The sequence below is a fragment of the Myxocyprinus asiaticus genome, chromosome 35 (assembly GCF_019703515.2).
Source record: "Myxocyprinus asiaticus isolate MX2 ecotype Aquarium Trade chromosome 35, UBuf_Myxa_2, whole genome shotgun sequence".
Taxonomy (NCBI): domain Eukaryota; kingdom Metazoa; phylum Chordata; class Actinopteri; order Cypriniformes; family Catostomidae; genus Myxocyprinus; species Myxocyprinus asiaticus.
The window spans coordinates 6,009,520-6,032,099 of record NC_059378.1 but is presented as its reverse complement, the minus strand read 5'-3'; the positions used below and the strand labels follow the sequence as shown (position 1 = coordinate 6,032,099).

The window sequence follows — 22,580 nt, the reverse complement described above, 5'->3', positions numbered from 1 at the left end:
AGCGAGCTAGCGAACTCCAGGGTTGCAGAATTTCATCGCTACTATAATACTCAATTACTGGTGAGTGAAATCTAAACATTTACCAGCAAGTGGCCAACTTCAGAAATTTTTAGTTGCAGTGATTTACTTGCATTGTAGAGGGTTGCTGCATAGATCGATCTTGGGATTTAAGAATCAATATCGAGAGATTGTTCAAATGAAGATTGTGATATTTTTATCCTGTCCTAGTTCTTGACCATTAAAATCACACAATTTTAATGAAAACTGTATAAATTCTTAATGCAATGATGAAGGTTTTGACAGTGGCTGCATTCCTGGTGGCTTCCCTACAGTGATTCATGTGTCTGGGAAAGGGGTTTGCTTGCTCACCTGTTGTGAGATGAAGTCATTAAGATCCTCTCCCTCAGGCAGGAAGTCACTCCAGTTGAGCCCCGACTCTCTCCAAAAGTCTCCAACTTTCCTATGGCTCTTTAGGACAAGCAGACACCATGTAAATACACAAACACATGCTCTCACAGAACCCACAACAATACACAAAACTACTGTACTCCTCATTGTACGTGTTACAGTTGTGTTTGTGTATGAAAAAATATTATATTGGCAGCATCATGCAGGAGATTCAAAACCACTGATGACAACTGGATAAAGATGAACTCAACGCTCTGTCAACAAAAGTTGAGCTTACCATTTGTTTGCATAGTAGGTGCAGTATTTCAGAAAATAAGATGGCAGCTCTTCCCACAGGGAGCAGCGGTTTACTTAACTCACTGCAGAAACAAAACAAATCTCCATAAGATGCTAAACCGAATGGCTCTGATAGCTGTAGTCTGCAAGGACCTGGAATCACTGCAACTACTGTGCACTGCCAAACTGTTAAAGCCCCAGTCAAACCTCATACATTGAAGCATCTCAGAATTGCGGAGCTGAATCACTGAGTTTTTATGTATTTATATTAAAGGAATAGCTCACCCAAAAATTATCTTCTCATTTACTCAACCTAATGCCATCCCAGATGTTTGACTTACTTTCTTTTGCTGAACACAAACAAAGATTTTTAGAATGTCTCAGCTCTGTAGGTTTATGCAATGCAAGTGAATGGTGGCCAGAACTTTGAAGCTTAAAAAGCACATAAAGGCAGCATAAAAGCAAACCATACAACTCCAGTGGTTTAATCCATGTCTTCAGAAGCGATATGATAAGTGTGGGTGAGAAATAGATCAATATTTAAGTCCTTTTTTTATTATAACCCTCCGCTTTATATACAGCCCTCCTAAGCACTCTTCTCTCCTAAGAGTTCTTCTTTTTTGTTTTTGCTGATTCACATTCTTCCTGCATATTGCCACCTACTGGGCAGGGAGGAGAATTTATAGTAAAAAGGACTTAAATATTGATCTGTTTCTCACCCACATCTATCATATCGCTTCTGAAGATAAGGATTTAACCACTCGAGTCATATGGATTATTTTTATGTTGCCTTTATTTGCTTTTTGGAGCTTCAAAGTTTTGGACCCTGTTGAATTGCATTGTATGGACCTACAGAGCTGAAATATTCTTCTAAAAATATTAATTTGTGTTCAGCAGAAGAAAGTAAGTCACACACATCTGGGATGGCATGAGGGTGAGTATATAATTAGATACATTTTTGGGTGAACGATTTAAGTATTGAATTATGCGGCCCATTTTATTGGGGACACCGGAGGGGGATGTATTTGCACACAATCCCAAATATTATAATGCAATTGTGGAGATGGGGGCATGGTCGAGTGACGTTCTGTTGAAAAGCAAGGCCGGGAGAGGAAAGCGGTAAGGATTGACACCTGGGGAAAATTATCGCTAACAGCTGTTTTGTGTTGCAGTGAGAGCTGGAGAGAGATATAAGCGCAGTCCAGACCGCCGACAGGGGGATGAGTGACACGCATTGGATGGGGGTGTGTGTTTATGTGGACGTTTTGGTGAATCACTGAAAAGTGCTTTAAAAATAAAAGACTAGAGAAGGTGGAAGTTTGTTAGCTCCCGCTTCCTCATTTCTGGAGAGTCACGAAGGTGTTACAGCCATGTTGTCTCACCAAAAAAACCTCACTTATTTATTTGCCTAATTTAACAATTTAGATGTAGCCTTCCACGACGAACTGGAAACCTTTTTGGCAACAGGATATCACTGCTAGACCCAAAGGTTATTTAATAATTTCTGAGGTAATTAATTTAAGTAAATATTTTTCTCCATGTTTCTCAGCAGTAGAACACGGCTAAATCGTTCACACAGTTCTGTAGATCATTTCAGAATAAGAATTATGTCGACACTTTACTGGAGCTTTAACAGTACATGCATTTTTTATGATTTATTTGAAAGAAGATTCCACCTCAGAAAATGCATCTATTAAACTTAAAGGAACACCGCGCGTTTAATCGACAGCATGTGGATTACCACAAAAAATAATTCCGACTCGTCCCTCCTTTTCTTTAAAAAAAAACAAAAAAACATCTGGGTTACAGTGAGGCACTTACAATGTAAGTGAAAAATACTCACAGTTTCAAAGATAAAGCAGCTAGACATAAACAATATGTGTGGTAAAGAATGTTTTTCATGTTTTCTTGAATATGTTTTTTAAAGAAAAGCAGGGAACGAGTCGAAATATTTTTTTTTTTTGTGGTAATCAACATTAAGAAAATAATGCATGTTCTTTAATCAACATGTAATTAATTTCAGGGGTGGAATGTCCTTTTGCATAAATTATACAAAGCCAACAAACAGAACCCAAAACACAAATCTGCATCCATTCAGGGTTTGCAGAGTGTTCTCCTGACCTGAACAGCTCTCTCATGGCGATTCCTCCCTCTCTAAGCAGTGGACAGAGCAGCTCAGCCAGGTAAAGCCAAATGAAAGGAATATCTATGGCCATATCATCAGCCTGCTCCAGCATCTCTGAAAACCTGTCATGCAAAGAGACAGAGCCAAAACATACAGCATTACTACCACAGTCCAAAAGTATACATATACAGAAGTCTATGGTATGTCCCTATTTCTATGTGTGTGTGTGTGTGTGTGTGTTTGCAGCGTTTTCACCCTTTGTAGAGTTGAGAATGGGGTAGGATGCCCTTCTGAATAAGTTGATAGAAGAGCAGTCCCATGTGTTCTCTGGCAATCTGACTGCGCTCTAGTGTGCATTCCAGACCCATACGGACAAACGCACACAGCAAAGAAGGCTGCTCAATCTCATCCACGCACTGCACTGCCTCCTGCACAAAGCAAACACACAAACACATTAATAACACCATACACAGTACACAAAGGCAGATATTGAGTCACTTTATACACTCAATCAAACACAATAATGATCAGCTTTATCATGGCAATCATAATGAACACAGACTTTATTCACAATGTACCTTGGTGAAAAAGGTGCATGTATTGAAGACTAGCAGGAGGCAGTTTATATCAAATATATATATATATATAATTAATACAGGAAACTTGCTCTATAATGGACTGTGCCAAATATAACCTTTTGTTTTTCATTGTAAATGTGGAGAGGATTTTATTATCGACAGTTTAACTGGATATTGTACCTTATAGTCATTAATGTGCAGAAACTCATCGATGATGGACTTGGATTTCCTCTCGATGTCCTCCTCAGTCAGGACAGGATTCTCTGAAACGTTAGTGACCAGCGGCTCTGATTTCTCTGCTGAGGAAAAAAGGTGCAGGATTACAATATTTGGAATATATTTATGCAGCTTTAATGTGCTTTAAAGTTATAGTTCACCTAAAAATGAAAATTATATCATAATTTCCTCACTATCATGTTAATTCAAACCGGTCTTGACTTTCCTTCTTCCGTGGAACACAAAAGGAGATGTTAAGCAAAATGTTAGGGACTGACAGCATCAGTCACCATTTGCTTTTATTATATGGAGAAAAAAAAAAAACCCCAGCACAAACATTCTTCAAAGCAGGAGTTATTATGTGTTTTTATTTCAAATGAGAAAACTCTGATATGATTATGGTGAACTGAAATGGGTCGTAGCTAGGGATGGGAATCATAAGGAATGTAACAATTTCGGTTCCGATTCCTCTTAACGATTCAGACTTTTTTGACTTTTCAAAGACTTTTTATAGAGATAAATGCAATCCAACAATTGGTCATAACTATATTTTAAATAAAAATTCTAAACATGTGATAACATTTAATTCATTCACTTATTGTTTTCATAATGTGTAGGCCTATCTTTAACTACACTTTGTCATTTGAACAACAATTCAGCTGCACCGCCTGATTGAAGTCTCATGAGCCTTAAGTACAACATTACATAACAAAGTAATAGTTCTTGGTTCATTTCGAGTAAGAAGTCACATTCCAGGTCAGTGAAATTAATTCAGTAACTGCTCCGACTGACGAATAAGTGTTTCTGATTCACTAAAAAGAATCAGTGGTTGCGCTGTTTGTTTTTTCGCACTGTAGATTCAAAAGAACCGACTCATAAGAGTCATTCGTTTGGGAATCGGACCACACTGGACATGCTTTATGTTGAGTGCTGCAGATTCAAAAGAACTGACTCATACAAGTCTGACCACACTGGAAGCGCTGTATGTTGAGTGCAGTAGATTCAAAAGAACCAACTCATAAGAGTCATGAGTTCTGGAATCAGACTACACTGATCACGCTGTACGTTTCACCCTGTAGATTCAAAGGAACCGACTCATAAGAGTCATTCGTTTGGGAATCGGACCACACTGGACACGTGTATGTTGAGCGCTGTAGATTCAAAAGAACCGACTCATAAGAGTCCTTAGTTCAGGAATCGGACCACACTGGATGCGCTGTATGTTGAGTGCTGTAGATTCAAAAGAACTGACTCATACAAGTCATTCATTCAGTGATCTGACCACACTGGACATGCTGTATGTTGAGAGCAGTAGATTCAAAAGAACCAACTCATAAGAGTCATGAGTTCTGGAATCAGACTACACTGATCGCGCTGTATGTTTCACCCTGTAGATTCAAAGGAACTGACTCATAAGAGTCATTCGTTTGGGAATCAGACCAAACTGGAAACGTGTATGTTGAGCGCTGTATATTCAAAAGAACCAACTTATAAGAGTCCTTAGTTCAGGAATCGGACCACACTGGATGCGCTGTATGTTGAGCGCTGTAGATTCAAAAGAACTGACTCATAAGTGTCATTCATTTGGGACTACACTGGTCGCTGGGGCATTGCCGGCGCTGAAAAGCTCTGCAGGAAATGTTTGATTCAACAGAAAAACAGACATTCAAGAACCGTTCACAGAACAGAAAGTCATGAAAATCATACAGTTCCCCACATAAAAAAAAAAAGAAAGGAACTGGTTTCCAAATAAGAACTGGTTCTCTGTTACCAACCCCAGTCTCTGCATGCTTCTCACGGAGTCATGTTTTGTGGTCTGCGTAGCACCATATCCAGTCTTGCCAGTACATGGATCCGCTCAACACCCAAATCACTGATCCACGTTGTGTGTCACTTTATTTTTGTACATAAACGTATTGTACCAGTAATTTTGCAACTACACATTGTGCTGTGTAAATTAGCAAATACTGACTCATAATGGCTGAGAAAAGGAAAATGCTTCAAAACATCTCTATTATTCCACAGGAGATAGAAAGTAAGTTCTACAGGTTTGGAAAGACATGTGGGTGAGTAAATGATGACAGAATTATCAGATGGTTTTCATGTCATTCCTCACTTGTCTCTGTGGCACTGCTGTTATCTGCCTCACTCTTGTCCTCCGAGATGCTGGCTTTGCGAGGTGTGGGTTGCGAGTCGGGCCCCTCTCTGCGTGATTCCTCAGGAGCCGTGCTGTCTGTCAGTTCCTTATTGCTGCTCCCTCTGCTAAAGAGTCCTGGTCGAGACGGCCCTAAACTCACAGGCTTGTCACTACGCTCACGACCAGTGCTGCCTCGACTGAGAGAAAGAGCAAACGATAGAGCGATACAAAATAAAACATAGGAACTAACCAATATCAGTAAATGCTACAATTTACATTTGGACATTCATTTGGCATACTGATTTGGCACTAATTTTAGTATGACTTTTATTAAGACCAATAAAATTACATGTAATAGAAGTTCAATGAAATGAAGAGAGATCAGATTTTTAGAAATTTGTTTAGGCCCTGTTGTAACTCCTTTGTTCTCAGATGTTAGTTACCGTCCCAGTGAGCGTTTGGAATCAGAATCGGAGCTCTGGACTGGAGGTGGGCTGGGATGATTCGTAGATGACTGCAGTGCTGAATAGCGGTTCGGGGTGCTACCGGCAGAGCGCGTCAACTCTGGAAACATGGGAATGCACATATAAACAGACAAAAATGTGCAGAAATACAATATGCAAGTGTATGGTAATAAGCATAGTATAGACACACACACGGCAGAAATGCGGCATTGACATAATTATACATACAGTATAAAGTAATATACAAAACTTTCCTGAATGTAGAGTCAATTCAAGATGTTTTAAAAAATACCATGCAGTCATATAGCTGCTTTAAAAGTATATGGACATTTAAGCCACACTAAAAAGTGTATGACTGTTTACTCTATAAAATGAGGCCTTTATTAGAAGTTAGCTCTGAGAAAAATTCTAGCATCATTTGATTTTTATTAAATTCATACACTTTTAAGTGCGACTTAAATACTTCTTGGGGCCACTGTAGGAATGTGTGTGTCCTCACCAGAGTCACTGGCTTTGGCGCCACCACTGCTGCCCTTTATCCAGTTGATCTGAGCTCGTGGACCCAGCTGAATCTTTTCATCGATTTGAGGCTGTGGTGGGGGTTGGTAGGTAGAAAAGAGGCTATTACTACCTCTTTACCACATCACAAATGCTACAATGCCTTATTAATGATTATTAAAGCAAATGTGGTGCCAATAGCACCATGACTACTGAGATTATAGCCAGCAGGCAGCAGGGCAACCTGTCATTTTGGATTTTGCGCTGACACATCAGATTAAAAAAAATCTATATATAATAATAGGAAATGTGCAGTCTTCTTAAAATTGTATACATTGAGTCAATCATTTATGATTATGAGTAAGATGATCGTGTGTTTGTGTAGCGACCCATTTTTTCACCTTGGAGATCTTGGGGATTTTCGTGGGGTCGATGGTCCTGCTGTTTTTAGTGGTGGGCACAGTGTTCCATGTCTCGTCCCGCTGCGGGCGCTGATCTCGTTGATCTCGCTGATCTGTAATGACAACAAAAGGAAAGCACGTTACACAAACCACTTCACACCGCACCACTTTCATACTCTGTACGAACACACATCTGTATCACTTGCAATAGGGCCACTTACCAATATTAGCCCTTAACATTCAATCAGAAATGTCAAAGAATGTATCTGGGATGTAATCCTGTACACACAAGCCAGCTGTCCAAACAACAAGTTCTCATTAATGTTTTTAAGTTTAAACCATTTTCCATCTTCATCTGTAGGTATACCCAAAACGAGGTTTTTGTTCTCTGGGTGGTGCTGCAGTTGGCCTGCTGTGGCTAAAGAAACACTGTAGGCTGTAAAGAAGCTGAAGATCTTACCTGGCCTTCTCTTGACATCCTTGGACAAAAGCTGCTGGTGAACTTTTCTCTGCTCTTCCTGTTCCTCCAGTTTGGCCTCTTTATGGATCTGTTCTATTGTTTTGGGGCCCTGATCTGCCCTCCGGGACACCCAGTTATGCTGAACATACAGTGATATACACACAGAGAGATCAGAGGTTTAGGTAACTCCGCTATGAGTGATCTAGGATCTGTGTACAGTTGGAAAATATTGATATGCCCTCTTTTTAGAGTAATATAATATAATATTATAATGAAAGAAATCAAAGATTCCCCCATATGCATTGTTTGGACTAATAGATGGTCTCGCCCTAAATTCACGCCACTGGTTAAGTGAGATGTTCACATGTTTGGCCACTCAAATAAACAAGAGTAATGTTTTGATTAGGGCTGTCAATCGATAAAAATAAAAAAATTCTCCCCTTTTTTCCCCAAGTCCTCATGGTGGCGAAGTGACTCGCCTCAATCCGGGTGGCGGAAGATGAATCTCAGTTGCCTCCGCGTCTGAGAACCTCAATCCGCGCATCTTATCACGTGGCTTGTTGAGCGCGTTACCGCGGAGACATAGCACGTGTGGAGGCTTCACGCTATTCTCTACAGCATCCACACACAACTCACCACGCACCCCAACGAGAGTGAGAACCACATTATAGCGACCACGAGGAGGTTACCCCATGTGACTCTACCCTCCCTAGCAACCGGGCCAATTTGGTTGCTTAGGAGACCTGGCTGGAGTCACTCAGCACGCCCTGGACTCCAGGGGTGGTAGTCAGCGCCAACACTCGCTGAGCTACCCAGGCCCCAATCGACAACATTTCTAGTGTTCATGTTCTCATTGTCAAGCAAGCCTGAGTTTGGTTTGCTGTCTGTACAGCTGGAGTTTCGCTTACTGCCTTCTGCTGAAAACAGGTGGTACTTCAAGCTTGAATTGCTACGATGGTAGAAGTATTTCTTATTACGGTCTGGGGACATGATTAATTGCATTATTTTTTTAACATGTTTATTTTTTATTTTATAATTAATAGCACTGAATTAACATGTTAAAAGGCAGCCTTGGTTTTAAAGAAATCGTTTTTTGTTTGTTCATGGGTCAAATGCCTTGTAAAGTACTATGGATTATGATTAGATAAATTGTTTGGTTAAATAAAAACAGTGAGAGCAAAGACAGTATGCAGATGTACTAGCTTTTTTTTGGTAACGTTTGGCAATGGTTATCAGTGCTCTCTCTAAACACACACAAACAAGCACAATCACAATCCCCCACGGCACTCACCAGTCTCAGATCTATCACATCCTGAAGCATGAACCGTATCCGTGATGATGTCTTGCGCTCTTTCACAATTTTCTCCATCTGGTTGAAGTACTGGTCCATACGGGGCTATTCAAGGACACAGAGAAGAGGCCGATGAAAAACACATCAGTTCACTATATTGCCCTACAAGAGGTGAAGCGCAGTAACTACGGCAACTCTGAAACTGGGAAAAATGGCTTCACAGTTGTTTAACTGTCCAGCCAAATTTGGACTATGAAATTCCCCAGTCCATCTTCTCGGAATCTGAGCATAGTCTGTCACAGGACAGATCAAAGTCTAAAATCCAATTTATAGCTCATTTTTGACAAAATATGTACAGTGGTTACTGTATTTTGCCTTTACTGTGCAGCTATAAAGTATTTTTGAATGGCCCCTCTCTCAACCCTCTCTTTTGATTCTTTGGAAAATGACTGACTTTAAATGTAGACAGATCTTTTCTTAATGTGGCAGATAATGTACACAAGGCCTTCCGCATATCCATCCATCCAATTTTCAGGGTACAATACAAGTTAAGCTCAATCAACAGCATTTGTAGCATAATATTGATTACTACAAAAAAATAATTTCGCCTCGTCCGTCCCTTTCTTTTAAAAAAGCAAAAATCGATGTTACAGTGATGCACTTACAATGGAAGTGAATGGGGCCAATTTCTGGAGGGATTAAAGGAATATTCCAGGTTCAATACAAGTTAAGCTCAATTGATAGCATTTGTGGCATAATGTTGATTACCACAAAATGATCAACTTTGTGGTCCCTCCTTTTCATAAAAAAAAAAAAAAAAGCAAAAATCAAGATTACAGTGAGGCACTTACAATAGAAGTAAATGGTGCCAATTTATGAATGTTAAAATACTCACTGTTTCAAAAGTACAGACAAGACACAAACAACATGCGTGAAAAAATTATTTTAGTGTGATAAAATCTCTTACTGTGTAAAGTTATAGCCAATTTTGCAACTTTGTTGCCTTGACGATGAAATGTCAACAAACCCTAAAACCCTAAAATGACTGTAAAAATAATGATTTAAACAACATTACAGCTCAAATAATACACAAGTTTTAACAGAAGAATTAATGCAAATGCTTTTATAAATTACAAGCTTCACATTTCTGCTTTTAAACCCACATTCACTTCCATTGTAAATGCCTCACTGAAACCTCGATTTTTGCCTGCTTTTTTTTTTTTTTTTTTTGGATTTTTCCCCTTTTTTCTCCCAATTTGGAATGCCCAATTCCCAATGCGCTCTAAGTCCTGGTGGTCGCATAGTGATTCGCCTCGGTCCGGGTGGCGGAGGACGAATCCCAGTTGCCTCCGCATCTGAGACAGTCAACCCGCGCATCTTATCACGTGGCTTGTTGAGCGCGTTGCCACGGAGACATAGCGCGTGTGGAGGCTTCACGCCATCCACCGCGGCATCCGCGCTCAATTCACCATGCACCCCACCTAGAACAAACCACATTATAGCGACCATGAGGAGGTTACCCCATGTGACTCTACCCTCCCTAGCAACCGGGCCAATTTGGTTGCTTAGGAGACCTGGCTGGAGTCACTCAGCACGCCCTGGGATTCGAACTAGCGAACTCCAGGGGTGGTAGCCAGCGTATTTTACCACTGAGCTACACAGACCCCCGATTTCTGCTTTTTTAATGAAAAGGAGGGACCACAAAGTCGATAATTTTGTGGTAATCAACATTATCCACAAATGCTGTCGACTGAGCCAAACTTGTATTAAACCCGGAATATTCTTTAAAGGCAGAAATGTGAAGCTTAAATTTTATAAAAGCACTTACATTAATTATTCTGTTAAAACTTGTGTGTTATTTGAGATGTAAATTAGTTTTAAAGTAATTTAAGGCTTTACAGCGTTACGTCGTCATGGCAATCAAGTTGTAAAATTGGATATAACTTTACACAGAAAAGGTTAGTAACAGATTTTATTACACTAAAATCATGTTAACACACATATTGTTTAGGTCTTGTGGCTAAACTTTTGATACAGTGAATATTTTAACATTTATGGATTGGCTCCTTTCACTTCCATTATAAGTGCCTCACTGTAACCCAGATTTTTGATTTTTTTAAAGAAAAGGAGGGACGAGCCAAAATAATTTTTTGTGGTAATCAACATTATGCCACAAATACTGTCGACTGAGCTTAACTTTTACTGAACGCAGAATATTCCTTTAAGGAGTCATCGTGAATCTTAAACTAATGTTTTGAGGCCAAGAACTGCACTCAGATCCCATATCAACAAGGTCAATGAACTCCCTGTGAGCTGAAAGATGCGTGGAGCTGCTTCTACAAGGTCAGACAGAGAGGAAAGACAGATACAGAAAACATTTTCATTCACCCTTTTGCCTAACACTTAGCTCCAGGCTTTATGGCCGTCTGTTGGGCCCAGCTGGAAAGCATTTCGACTGCGCATGTTTGTACAGCGTTCAGAACATATTCACCCCACACCCCACTGTTTATTTCTCCTTCCGCTGTGTGCAATATAAAATTTACCAGTTCTCTATATTGGCGAAAAAGAGAGATAATGTCATTTCTAATGCCCGCAATTACATGCGCAAAAAAACTCAGACATAAATTGGAATTTGGTCATATTCCAATTATGTGTGCATCATGTAAACGCCTGTACCCAATTAAGCCAATATTTTAGTTTCTAGAAATCCAAATAAGACAGCTGATATATGCCTGTGTTTTGGAAGATTTAAAGGCAGAAATGTGAAGCTTATAATTTCATAAAAGCACTTACAATAATTCTTCTGTTTAAACTTTATTATTATTTGCAGTCTAAAGTTGTTTAAATCAGCATTTTACTGTTGTTTAAGGTTGTTTACTGGTCTTAAGGTTTACATTGCTAAATCGGTCTAGCAACGAAGTTGTAAAATTGGACAAATCAACATTTTTACTGTTGTTTTAAGGTGGTTGCACACTGGACAAGCAGCGGCGGTAGGACGTGGCATAGGTATCAAATGCAGGGCACATCGAAGCGGTTTAGGTGGGAGAGAGTACACACAAAAGTTACCAAGATTTTTCCCTTCTTCAAGAATGAACAAAGTGTTATTGATGAGTTTGCAGGTTAGTGTATGAAACTGGTGTAACTACACAAACTTAACAATTAGAAATTGCTGTGTTTATTATGCTGTAGCATTGAATGGGCTTCATTCAAGCTGTCAAACCACAAACAACATACTTGTAACCGAAAAGACATTGTGTAGGCTATATGAAATATGCATATACACAATATAACATCCAGTGATGGCTACAGTAAATAATCTATGTCCTTTGATTTGGTCAAATTTAATGAAAAACTATGCGAGTTGCACTCTGTGGAGTGGCAGAACTTTGAGCAGCCTCCAGAGTCGTAGCTGGGCACTGCCGATAGGCGGCGGCGGTGTGCGTACATTCATAGAAAACAATTGTTTAGAATTTTAGAACGCACCATGTCGTCCACCAGATGCATCCGGTGTGGGACCCCCTTTAGTGTCTTACGGTTTACGTTGTAACGTTGTCATGGCAAAATAGTTGTGAAATTGGATATAACTTTACACAGAAAAGGTTAGAAAGCAATTTTATCAAACTAAAATCATGTGTACACTAGATCTGTCAGAATTAACACATACAATTAATTTTAAAAGTTTAACGCGTTAATTTTTCTTAATCGTTGTTAACACATTTACTGTTAACACATCATAAACACTGGTGTGAAGGTCAGAACCTTTGTAATGTGTCCGGCCGGAGTCATTATACTGATGCACATGCCACAAACAGACACACAACAGCGCCAGAGCCCTTCAACCAAGATGAGCCTACAAGCTTAGTATAAAACAGCATAATGCAGCGGTCCCATAGACAACCTGTGGGCGGTAATGTCATAACAAGCTAGTTGACTGTTAAGCCCTCTCCTATGATAGAGGAGAGAAACTCCTAGGAGGCTGTTATCTCAGTAAATAAAAGAAAAGCGCTTCCCTGTCAGTGATAAAATAATGGAGAAAGGAGCTTAATGCTATTTGTTGTACAAAACAAGCCCAGATAGGACTTGTGATAAAAATCAAGTATTTTTCAGTCTATGTAAGGCGTATTTTAATTACCACAGAAGCACACCAAATCTTAATATCACCAAAAATGAGACGTTTTTGTCTGCAAGCGCTTTTCAGGCTGAGTTCAAAGTGCCATTTGACGCCCTGAAGCTAATCATGAATGCAGCTTCACGATTGCTGTAGGAAAGTGGATAGCCACAGTCTACCGGCAGATTAATATTGTGGAGGATGAGAGTTTGAGATTTTATGCCCATTGTAATGAATATGCAACCAACAGGGAGACTAGTTCTTTCAATTAGTCATACTCCCAATTAGACTTTGGGAAATGTTTAATGCTATTTGAATTGGTGCTATTTTAGTGCATTTCTATCTTTATATTGTGGAAGGCTTGGTATTGTTACATATTGTTTGTTTTCTTTCCTAAGATGGAAATAAATGTATTTTGACAAGAATATAAGTATATATAGTGTCAAATTAAAAACATTAATCGACTCTCAGCACTAGTTAACAAGCATATTTGTTTACATGACTATACTTTTGAAACAGTGAGCATTTCAACATTTACACAGGGCTGTTTCTGAGCATACGAATCAGTAGCCCCAAATCCTTGTTTTAAGGATTTTTAGATATTTTTACAGGAAAACAATACAAAAATTATTATCAAGAATACGATTTTTGCCCTAATATCAAAGGTCTTACTAGAAAAAAGAAATTATGATGAACGTGAATTTTTTTGATAAAAAAAAATATGATCGTGTCTGATAATGTGTGCATGTAAAATGGCTAGAAATAGCATTTTAGCTTAGCGTAAAGCTGACAATTTACACAAGGTTTATTTCTATTTCTTCTGCTCCAAACTTACTTCAAACTTACTTCTCTGTCTGCTCATATGAATGTAACACATCATAAGAAAGTGTTTCAGCGCTGTTCAAATGCACTTTGGATCACATCATTTATATGGATAAATGTTTTCCATCTGAAAGGACTAAATATTAAATGAAACAAATGACAATAAAATGTAAAATAATCTCTTCAGTAATCAGAATACTTTTTGAATGTAACTGTATTCTAAATACCAATGATTTAAATTGTAACTGTAGTGGAATACAGTTACTTATATTTTGTATTTTAAATACATAATCCCGTTACATGTATTCCGTTACTCCCCAACCCTGGCCCTAAGCGGCATCTTATACCGCTTATAGCTAGAAAAGGTCCTGCATTAACGGATTGGCCCCATACACTTCCATTGTAAGTGCCTCACTGTTACCCAGATTTTTTACTTTGTTAGAGGGACAATTATTTTTTGTGGTAATCAACATTACGCCACAAATGCTGTCGATTGATCTTAACTTGTATTGAATCCAAAATAACCTGAAAATTATGTGAATAGCCAACCATTCACACTTGGGGTTTGCTAGCAGCTATGCGAAAACCTGAAACCCACTGAGAGAAAATCTTCTTGTCTGCTAAATCTGAAATTTGGGCTCTTTGCCTGAAAGAAAGTGCTATGTTTGGTGCAAACCAATTGCCCTCTGCTCTTCCTCTGAGTATCACAGTTAAAACCTTACAGCATGAGCTCTAGTTCCCAACTGAGTGCTTCCTTTCCGATGTACTGGACTGATTCATTAGTAGCCTATTTTATTAACGATAAATGAACATCAGAGGGGTGCTAAAGGGATGCCAGCCGAGGAACAGCAATTATGTGGTTTGTTGGGCATTCATTTAAAAATTTGACACAGCTTTTGGGTGTCCTCTCACGCTAAATAAAACTCAAATCATTATATAGATTTAGCTTTAGACAGCATGGCCACAGACATCCTACAGACTGTTTGATCCATATTGCACAAAGAAATTTGCTCTCTGGGTGGTATCTGATTTCAGATTTAAGGCCGAAACATCCAATAATAATTGAAAAATAAACTACTACCTATAGAAAGTTCAACACAACCCACAAAATTTCTACTTTAATAAAACGGCTACAACAGTTTATGTCACTTAGTATTAAACTGATAGAAAACACCAGTTTTCCTATTATGTGTCAGATTGCACCTTCCTGTATAAGGGGGCAGATCCTGGCCAGACCTTATGCTGAAAGTCAAAAATCTGGCTACATGAATGTGTTTCTAGTCTCCATCATTGTCATATTACATCATAATAAAATTGCTTAGGGACATTTCAAATACAGTTGAATTCAGAAGTTTACATACATTTAGGACATCTACTTTGTGCATGACATGAGTCATTTTTCCAACAACGGTTTACAGACAGATTGTTTCACTTTTAATTCCACAACTTTTATTTTTCACAATTCCAGTGGGCCAAGTTAACTGTGCCTTAAAGCTGTATGGAAAATTACAGAAAATGATGTCAAGCCTTTAGACAATTAGCTTCTGATAGGTGGTGTCCTGAATTGGAGGTGTACCTGTGGATGTATTTTAAGGCCTACCTTCAAACTCTGCTTGACATCATGGGAAAATCAAAAGAAATCAGCCAAATCCTCAGAAAAAAAATTGTGGACCTCCACAAGTCTGGTTCATCCTTGGGAGCAATTTCCAAAGGCCTAGAAGTACCATGTTCATCTGTACAAACAACAGTATGCAAATATAAACACCATGGGCCCACGCAGCCATAATACCCCTCAGGAAGGAGACGCATTCTGTCTCCTAGAGATGAATGTAGTTTGGTGCAAAAAGTGCAAATTAATCCCAGAACAACGGCAAAGGACCTTGTGAAGATGCTGGAGGAAACGGGTAGACAAGTATCTATATCCACAGTAAAGCATGTACTATATCGACATAACCTGAAAGGCTGCTCAGCAAGGAAGAAGCCACTGCTCCAAAACCGCCATAAAAAAGCCAGACTATAGTTTGCAAGTGCATATGGGGACAAAGATCTTACTTTCTCTGGTCTGATGAAACAAATATTTAACTTTTTGGCCATAATGACCATCGTTATGTTTGGAGGAAAAAGGGTGAGGCTTGCAAACCGAAGAACACCATCCCAACCGTGAAGCAGGGGGTGGCAGAATCATGTTGTTGGGGTGCTTTGCTGCAGGAGGGACTGGTGCACTTCACAAAACAGATGCGATCATGAGGAAGGAAAATTATGTGGATATATCGAAGCAACATCTCAAGACATCAGCCAGGAAGTTAAAGCTCAGTCGCAAATGGGTCTTCCAAATGGACAATGACCCCAAGCATACCTCCAAAGTTGTGGCAAAATGGCTTAAGGACAACAAAGTCATGGTATTGGAGTGGCCATTACAAAGCCCTGACCTCAATCTGATAGAAAATGTGTGGGCAGAACTGAAAAAGCGTGTGCAAGCAAGGAGGCCTACAAACCTGACTCAGTAACACCAGTTCTGTCTGGAGGAATGGGACAAAATTCCAGCAACTTAATGTGAGAAGCTTGTGGAAGGCTACCTAAAACGTTTGACCCAAGTTAAACAATTCAAAGGCAATGCTACCAAATACTAATAAAGTGTATGTAAACTTCTGACCCACTGGGAATGTGATAAAAGAAATAAAAGCTGAAATAAATCGTTCTCTCTACTATTATCCGGACATTTTCACATTCGGAAAATAAAGTAGTGATCCTAACTGACCTAAGACAGGGAATGTTTTCTACAGTTAAATGTCAGGAATTGTGAAAAACTGAGTTTAAATGTATTTTGCTAAGGTGTATGTAAACTTCTGACTTCAGCTGTATGCCTACTGGGCTAAAACGCAGGTTTTTCCATCATCACCGATCTTATGTAACATGAATCAATAAGGCTCCAGAATGTGTAATAACAACTGATAGGTGAGTTACCTTGGCTTTCTCGAAGTCAAGGTCTTTACCGATGGTGGTGAGGAGTCTGCATAGACATTCTAAGCTCTCATCGTCATGGTTTTTTAGCAGCTTGACCACACAGTCATGCATGATGGGCTCTGTCAACATCTTGAGCTTGAACAGCTCGCCGATGAATTTTATATTTCCTGTGGAGCGACGGCGGGCCTTGTCCTTCGCCTCCACAAACTCCTCTTGAAGTCTTTCCCTTTCTGTGGACTACGAGAGAAAGAGTTTCATCACATTTGATATGAATTCTTTCAATAATGTCATTAGATATACAAAGGCCTGTTGAGAAACTGTACTGAAGCTGTAGTGTGTAAGTTCTACGCCAAACGGAATTGCAAAAATAATCAATGTTGTCAAACAGATTCCGGAAAACTCCCGTCTTTCATTGGTTGTACAAACAGAAAGTCTCGCCCCAAACTCACACCATTGTTCAAGCAATGTTGCTTGCTCATATAAACAGAGGAAAGTTTGAAAGGTGAAATCAACCAACAAATGGCCCAGTTATAGTAACTATGCATATTAAGCTGGGATACAAGAATTTTAACAAACTGAAAATTACACACATAAACTTTAAATTGCAACTACAAACATATGGTTCACAAAACGCCTTGAGGATAGAATGAACAAAAAGGTTTAATTCAAAATTGAGCCTCATAATCATAATAGAATTGAGTCATTACTGATGTGGCAGAGTCCAGCTCCTTTTCTTTCCTCTCCAGTACAACATCATCCACTTTGTCCCTTTCAAATTCCTTTTGACACCGGTTCAGTAGCAGCTTCCGGAAGTTTACTGTTGTATTGGGTTTGTCTGTCGTGGGCACCTTTAGCTACGAGACAAAAAGAGGAAATATATTATTATGATAGACTTCAGAAGCTTAGAAGTACAAAAGTACAAAATGAATTTCATGTGGTGCTGGTGTCAACATAAATCAATAGAAATAATAATAGGAAATTATATGTATAGCTATCCAATTTAAAGTGCTGAGGCATGCGACAAATTAAATATTATTAACACGTTATTTTTTTTTTAACGCTGTTGAATTCAAGCCAGAGGAAACTTTACACAAGACTCATCCATAAAGTGTTGCAATGTTGTTTTATTATTGAATTATTACAGGTTTGAGTTCTGTTTGCATTTCCCGTGTTTTGACGCAGTATGAGAAATTTTGGTTCTGTGTCATCTTTTGCACAAGTAAAGGCATTTGCACAACAAACGCGAATGTTCGGCGCGATTTCTCGCCTCAATCAACATTTTGAAATGCAACAATAGATTCCTAAAGAGCCATTCTCACCTGGAGCGAACATTCGCGTTGAATCGCAGTGTTGATTTTTTTTCTTCGCCTGGTGAAGTAATGCCCAGACCAATAATATACAGTATAAGCATTAGATCATGTGTCAGAAGCCATTGCAGTTACCAGAAACAGAGCAACTGATAGCGCTAAAGCACAGAAAGCTGTTAACCACCGACATTAAACGCTTAAGTATCTCAAAGAAGAGATCCTGAAACAGCAGTGAGGATGTGTATTTCATTTGCATCAAATGCCTTAAAAACTGAAAAAACAACATAAAAAAAAACAAAAAAACAATCTCATATGGGTTCTCTTAACATGTAAACAATATTGCTGCATCACTGCCTTCATTTCCTTTAAAAATGTTCTGATCTTATGTGGATTGTCTTCATAATTTATTCCAGCTGCATTGTTTTGCTTTTGCATTTAATCTTATGTGATTTCACTTATATCTTTAATATAATATATATTGCGGACCTGGGTAGCTCAGCGAGTATTGAAGATGACTTCCACCCCTGGAGTCGCGAGTTCGAATCCAGGGCATGCCGAGTGACTCCAGCCAGGTCTCCTAAGCAACCAAATTGGCCCGGTTGCTAGGGAGGGTAGAGTCACATGGGGTAACCTCCTCGTGGTCACGATTAAGTGGTTCTTGCTCTCAATGGGGCGCATAGTAAGTTGTGCGTGGATTGCGGAGAGTAGCATGAGCCTCCACATGCTGTGAGTCTCGGTGGTGTCATGCACAGCGAGCCACGTGATAAGATGCGCAGATTGACTGTCTCAGAAGCAGAGGCAACAGAGTAACCGCGCCACCACGATGACCTAGTAAGTAGTGGGACTAAGTAAGTATCACTTTTTTAATGAACAACTTTACAGATCATAAGTGTTCTTCTTTGCCAAATATTAATAATATTAATACTAATGCTGTGACTTGCAGTGCACTGTGTGCCTTTGAATACCAAAAACAAAATCGTTATTGCTGTGCTATTAACAGTCATTAGCAGTATTAATGTATCTAATAATGGGTCAGACTGAATATTGGTTTTGTTGGGTGAGATCACTCTTGGAGCATTTAAATTTCATCATGTTTAATTAGTAACATGCAAGGTTTTTAGCAAACATAACACAAGTAGATGTACATGGCAATAAGATACAGTCAAACATTTGTTTTAATCATTTGTTTTAACAGTCATTATGAGTGTGCATTACGCAGTGATTTTAAACAAATGCACTTAACACAAGTATATACAGTATGTGTGGCAGTGGCATATAATTAATATTGTTCCAAATGATAATGTGTTTTAACCGTTAAACCACTTTTCACACTCGATTCTTTCTAATCACCCCTCAGACTGTGTATACATGATAATACTATCAGTCAACTTGTCCAGCAGGTGAACTGAAATAGTTGTGAAGTGTCTCGAAATTTGTCTTCCTTGTTGAGCAAATCAAAAACACACTCATCATCGCTGCTTCAGCTGGTAGAGAGATGTGTTTTATTTTTTTGATCTGCTCGCTAGAGAATCGTTTGCTTTTCTTGTTTGTTTTGCAAACTTGTCAAGTGGTTATTTCTTCTAATCCTGTTGACGGGTGGAGGGTGGACCAGCTCAAAAGGTGCGTTGAGCCACCTACGGTACCTGGGTAAAACTGCTTGTTGATTAGCGCCACCTATTGTAAAAGTGTGAATGTGCTAATGGCAATCTATGGGATTCGCTTTCTATGGGAAAGGGCCATTCGTCAATGATTCGCCTCTCATAATCGCGTCACGTTTTGCGTGAAAAGGCCTCAAGATGAGTTAAGAGCGCTGTTACACAAATCACAGCAAATCAGTCTTTACTTTGGATGGGGAAGGAAAAAGGTATGTTGAGACTTGTCATTTGGACTGGGTAAAAATATAGATTTTCCGATGCATCACAATCATCGTTTAAACAATCTCGATATCGATTCTTAAATCCCAAGATCGATCTTTCACTGTATGTGGCAACCCTCTATAACGTAAGTAAATCACTCACATGTGCAACTAAATCTCTCTCTTTACGACTAAAAATGGTTATTACTAGCCATAGTAAATGTTCAGATTTCATTCACACGTGATTGAGTAGTATAGTGGAGAAGAAATGAATAGCGCAGAGGTCCTTTCAATGTGTGTGGGGAGTAAAAGTTTGGTTTAACTCATTCTGTGTGCCCAAAGACAAGATCCACGGATCCATATGTCATCGAATAATGTTTTTTTAATACCCTTTCTGTTTTTTACAGTCAGTTGTTGATTAAAAACAACAAAACAGAAACATTTAATTATAATCACACATGGTTGCGCTAAAGAAATTACGCACATCTTCTCTCGTTATATCCGCTTACTGGCTGATGCCGGTAGTCTTAAAGAGACAGTACAGATTTAGCACGTGTTCCACATATCAATGTAAATACTTGTAAATAGAACAAATTATGCAAGTAAACAAAATAATTAAACAAAAATGTATATGCAACATAATATATGCAATTTTCAAGACATTAATTTATGGAACAGACTGAATTAGAAAATTTTTCAAAAGCTAAAATTTGAACAGTTTGATGAAAAACTAATGATAAAATATAATTAGTAAAATAACTATTTTCGAATTGCACCTAGAATGTTCCTTCATAATTAAGAACATTAGCTGAGAATTTATTTTTATGCAAGAAAAATGGACATTATAACAGAAATGTTCCCATATGATTCAATATCGAATCGAGATAGGAATCGAACTGAATCAAGAGCTTGTGAATTGGAAGAGAATCGGGAAATCTGCATCAACACCCAGCCCTACTACTCATTGTAAAACAAGGCAAAATAATGGACAATCTAAAGAAAAAAAGACAGAAAGACAAATGCTAAAATCAATCTGCATTCACAATGAACTCCAAAACAAAACCTCAAACAAGCATGGAACATACCGTGGCCAGGCAGCGACACATGTTGGCATAAGCCACAGAGAAGCTGGGCTCATCGATGGCCTTCTCAAACACAAGGTCAATGACTCCTTTGAGCCTCTCCTCTGTGTTGATTGTGAGATCCGTCACCTGCTTTATCAGCTGATTGAACATCTGGGGTGTGAGCTTGTTCAGAATGCTACGAACTTTCCGGAACAACTCCTATAGTGCCAAAAAAGCAACATATGCAGCCATCACTTTGCAGATAAAATGGATAGTTCACCCCAAAAATTAACATTCTATCATCATTTATTCGCCATCATGCCATTCCAATCCAGGTAGACTTATTTTCTCTTTTGTGGAACACAAGATTTCCGGTCTGTCTTTTCACTACAATTGCAGAGGATTGTGATTCCACTTAAAGCTTTAAAAAGGATGCAAAAGTAGTCCATGTGCATTATTCCAAGTCTTCTGAAGGCATACGATTAAGTCATAAAATAAGTCATTTTTCAATGAAAATCTTGACATCTAAGAGAAGCCTGTTCACATTAGAACTTGCATTGTTTTTGCAGCAGCGCATGTAAATCAAGGACTGGGATATTCTTCAAAATCCTTTCTTTTGTGTTTCGCAAAGAAAGCAAGTCATATGGGTTTGGAAAGACACGAGGGTAAGTAAATAATGACAGAATTTTCATTTCTGGGGGAACTATTCCTTTAACAGTATTCAACAACAAAACATACTTCAGACAAGCACATTCTGAAGTAACCAATCAGGACACAAAGGAGAATTTCCCACAAAATTAAGTGCCTGAAGAGAACAAAAGCAGTCAGATGTGACAACTATTGAATTTAAATAAGAAAGCATGTCTTATGTGAGTGCTTCCTTTATTGTGAATGATTCAAATGCATGTGGTCTGTGGATGCAAATATACGAACAAGAATCCACACCTGAGTTTTTATGGCCTCTGGCTCTTCCGTGAGGCTCTCTCTCTTCATCCCAGGTTTCCAAGCATTCTCCGCCTTCTTGAGCTGGACGTCATCATTAACGGAAACATTTACAATGATCTTGCGTGGTGGGAGCCGCCGCACATTTAAAAGCTTTGGACACAGAGGAGAAAGCAACGCAATGTTGTGGATGAGCACAACAACAGCTTTCTGAAGAGTCACTTCAAAACTGCAGACAATGGCTAATCTAACGAAAACATGTTTGGGTCACATTTCACCCCAAAATCAAAAGAAAAAATGTGTTAGGAAATTAAAATTTTGTAGTAAAGGAATATTCCAGGTTCAATACAAGTTAAGCTCAATCGACAGCATTTGTGGCATAATATTGATTACCACAAAAATTAATCCCGTCCCTCTCCTTTTCTTAAAAAAAGCAAAAATCGAGGTTAAAGTGAGGCACTTACAATGGAAGTGAATGGGGCCAATATTTGGAGGGTTTAAAGGCAGAAAAGTGAAGATTATAACTCTTGTATTATTTGAGCTGTAAAGTTGTTTAAATCATCATTTTCACAGTCATTTTAAGGTAGTAGCATATATTGTGTAATAACATCGTCATGGCAATGAAGTTGTAAAGCTATAACTTTACATAGAAAAGTTTAGTAAG

The 22,580-nt window shown here is 38.8% G+C and overlaps 1 protein-coding gene across 3 annotated transcripts in view; it reads right to left on the bottom strand.

The window, feature by feature from the left end:
- The window catches only part of eif4g3a (eukaryotic translation initiation factor 4 gamma, 3a), an 81,336-nt gene that overhangs the window by 8,223 nt on the left and 50,533 nt on the right, over nucleotides 1-22,580 (bottom strand). For 2 of the 3 annotated variants that reach the window (XM_051672765.1, XM_051672766.1), the window contains 15 exons: nucleotides 21,920-22,069; nucleotides 20,996-21,193; nucleotides 17,456-17,602; nucleotides 16,749-16,985; nucleotides 8,855-8,959; nucleotides 7,564-7,702; nucleotides 7,104-7,216; nucleotides 6,704-6,794; nucleotides 6,184-6,304; nucleotides 5,720-5,937; nucleotides 3,568-3,686; nucleotides 3,065-3,237; nucleotides 2,806-2,931; nucleotides 686-767; nucleotides 370-468 (listed from right to left, as the gene is read on the bottom strand). In XM_051672765.1, the coding sequence (XP_051528725.1) occupies nucleotides 370-468; nucleotides 686-767; nucleotides 2,806-2,931; nucleotides 3,065-3,237; nucleotides 3,568-3,686; nucleotides 5,720-5,937; nucleotides 6,184-6,304; nucleotides 6,704-6,794; nucleotides 7,104-7,216; nucleotides 7,564-7,702; nucleotides 8,855-8,959; nucleotides 16,749-16,985; nucleotides 17,456-17,602; nucleotides 20,996-21,193; nucleotides 21,920-22,069 (2,118 nt within the window). The remainder of the gene's footprint in view (nucleotides 1-369; nucleotides 469-685; nucleotides 768-2,805; nucleotides 2,932-3,064; nucleotides 3,238-3,567; nucleotides 3,687-5,719; nucleotides 5,938-6,183; nucleotides 6,305-6,703; nucleotides 6,795-7,103; nucleotides 7,217-7,563; nucleotides 7,703-8,854; nucleotides 8,960-16,748; nucleotides 16,986-17,455; nucleotides 17,603-20,995; nucleotides 21,194-21,919; nucleotides 22,070-22,580) is intronic. The other variant, XM_051672767.1, reaches the window with a different exon arrangement.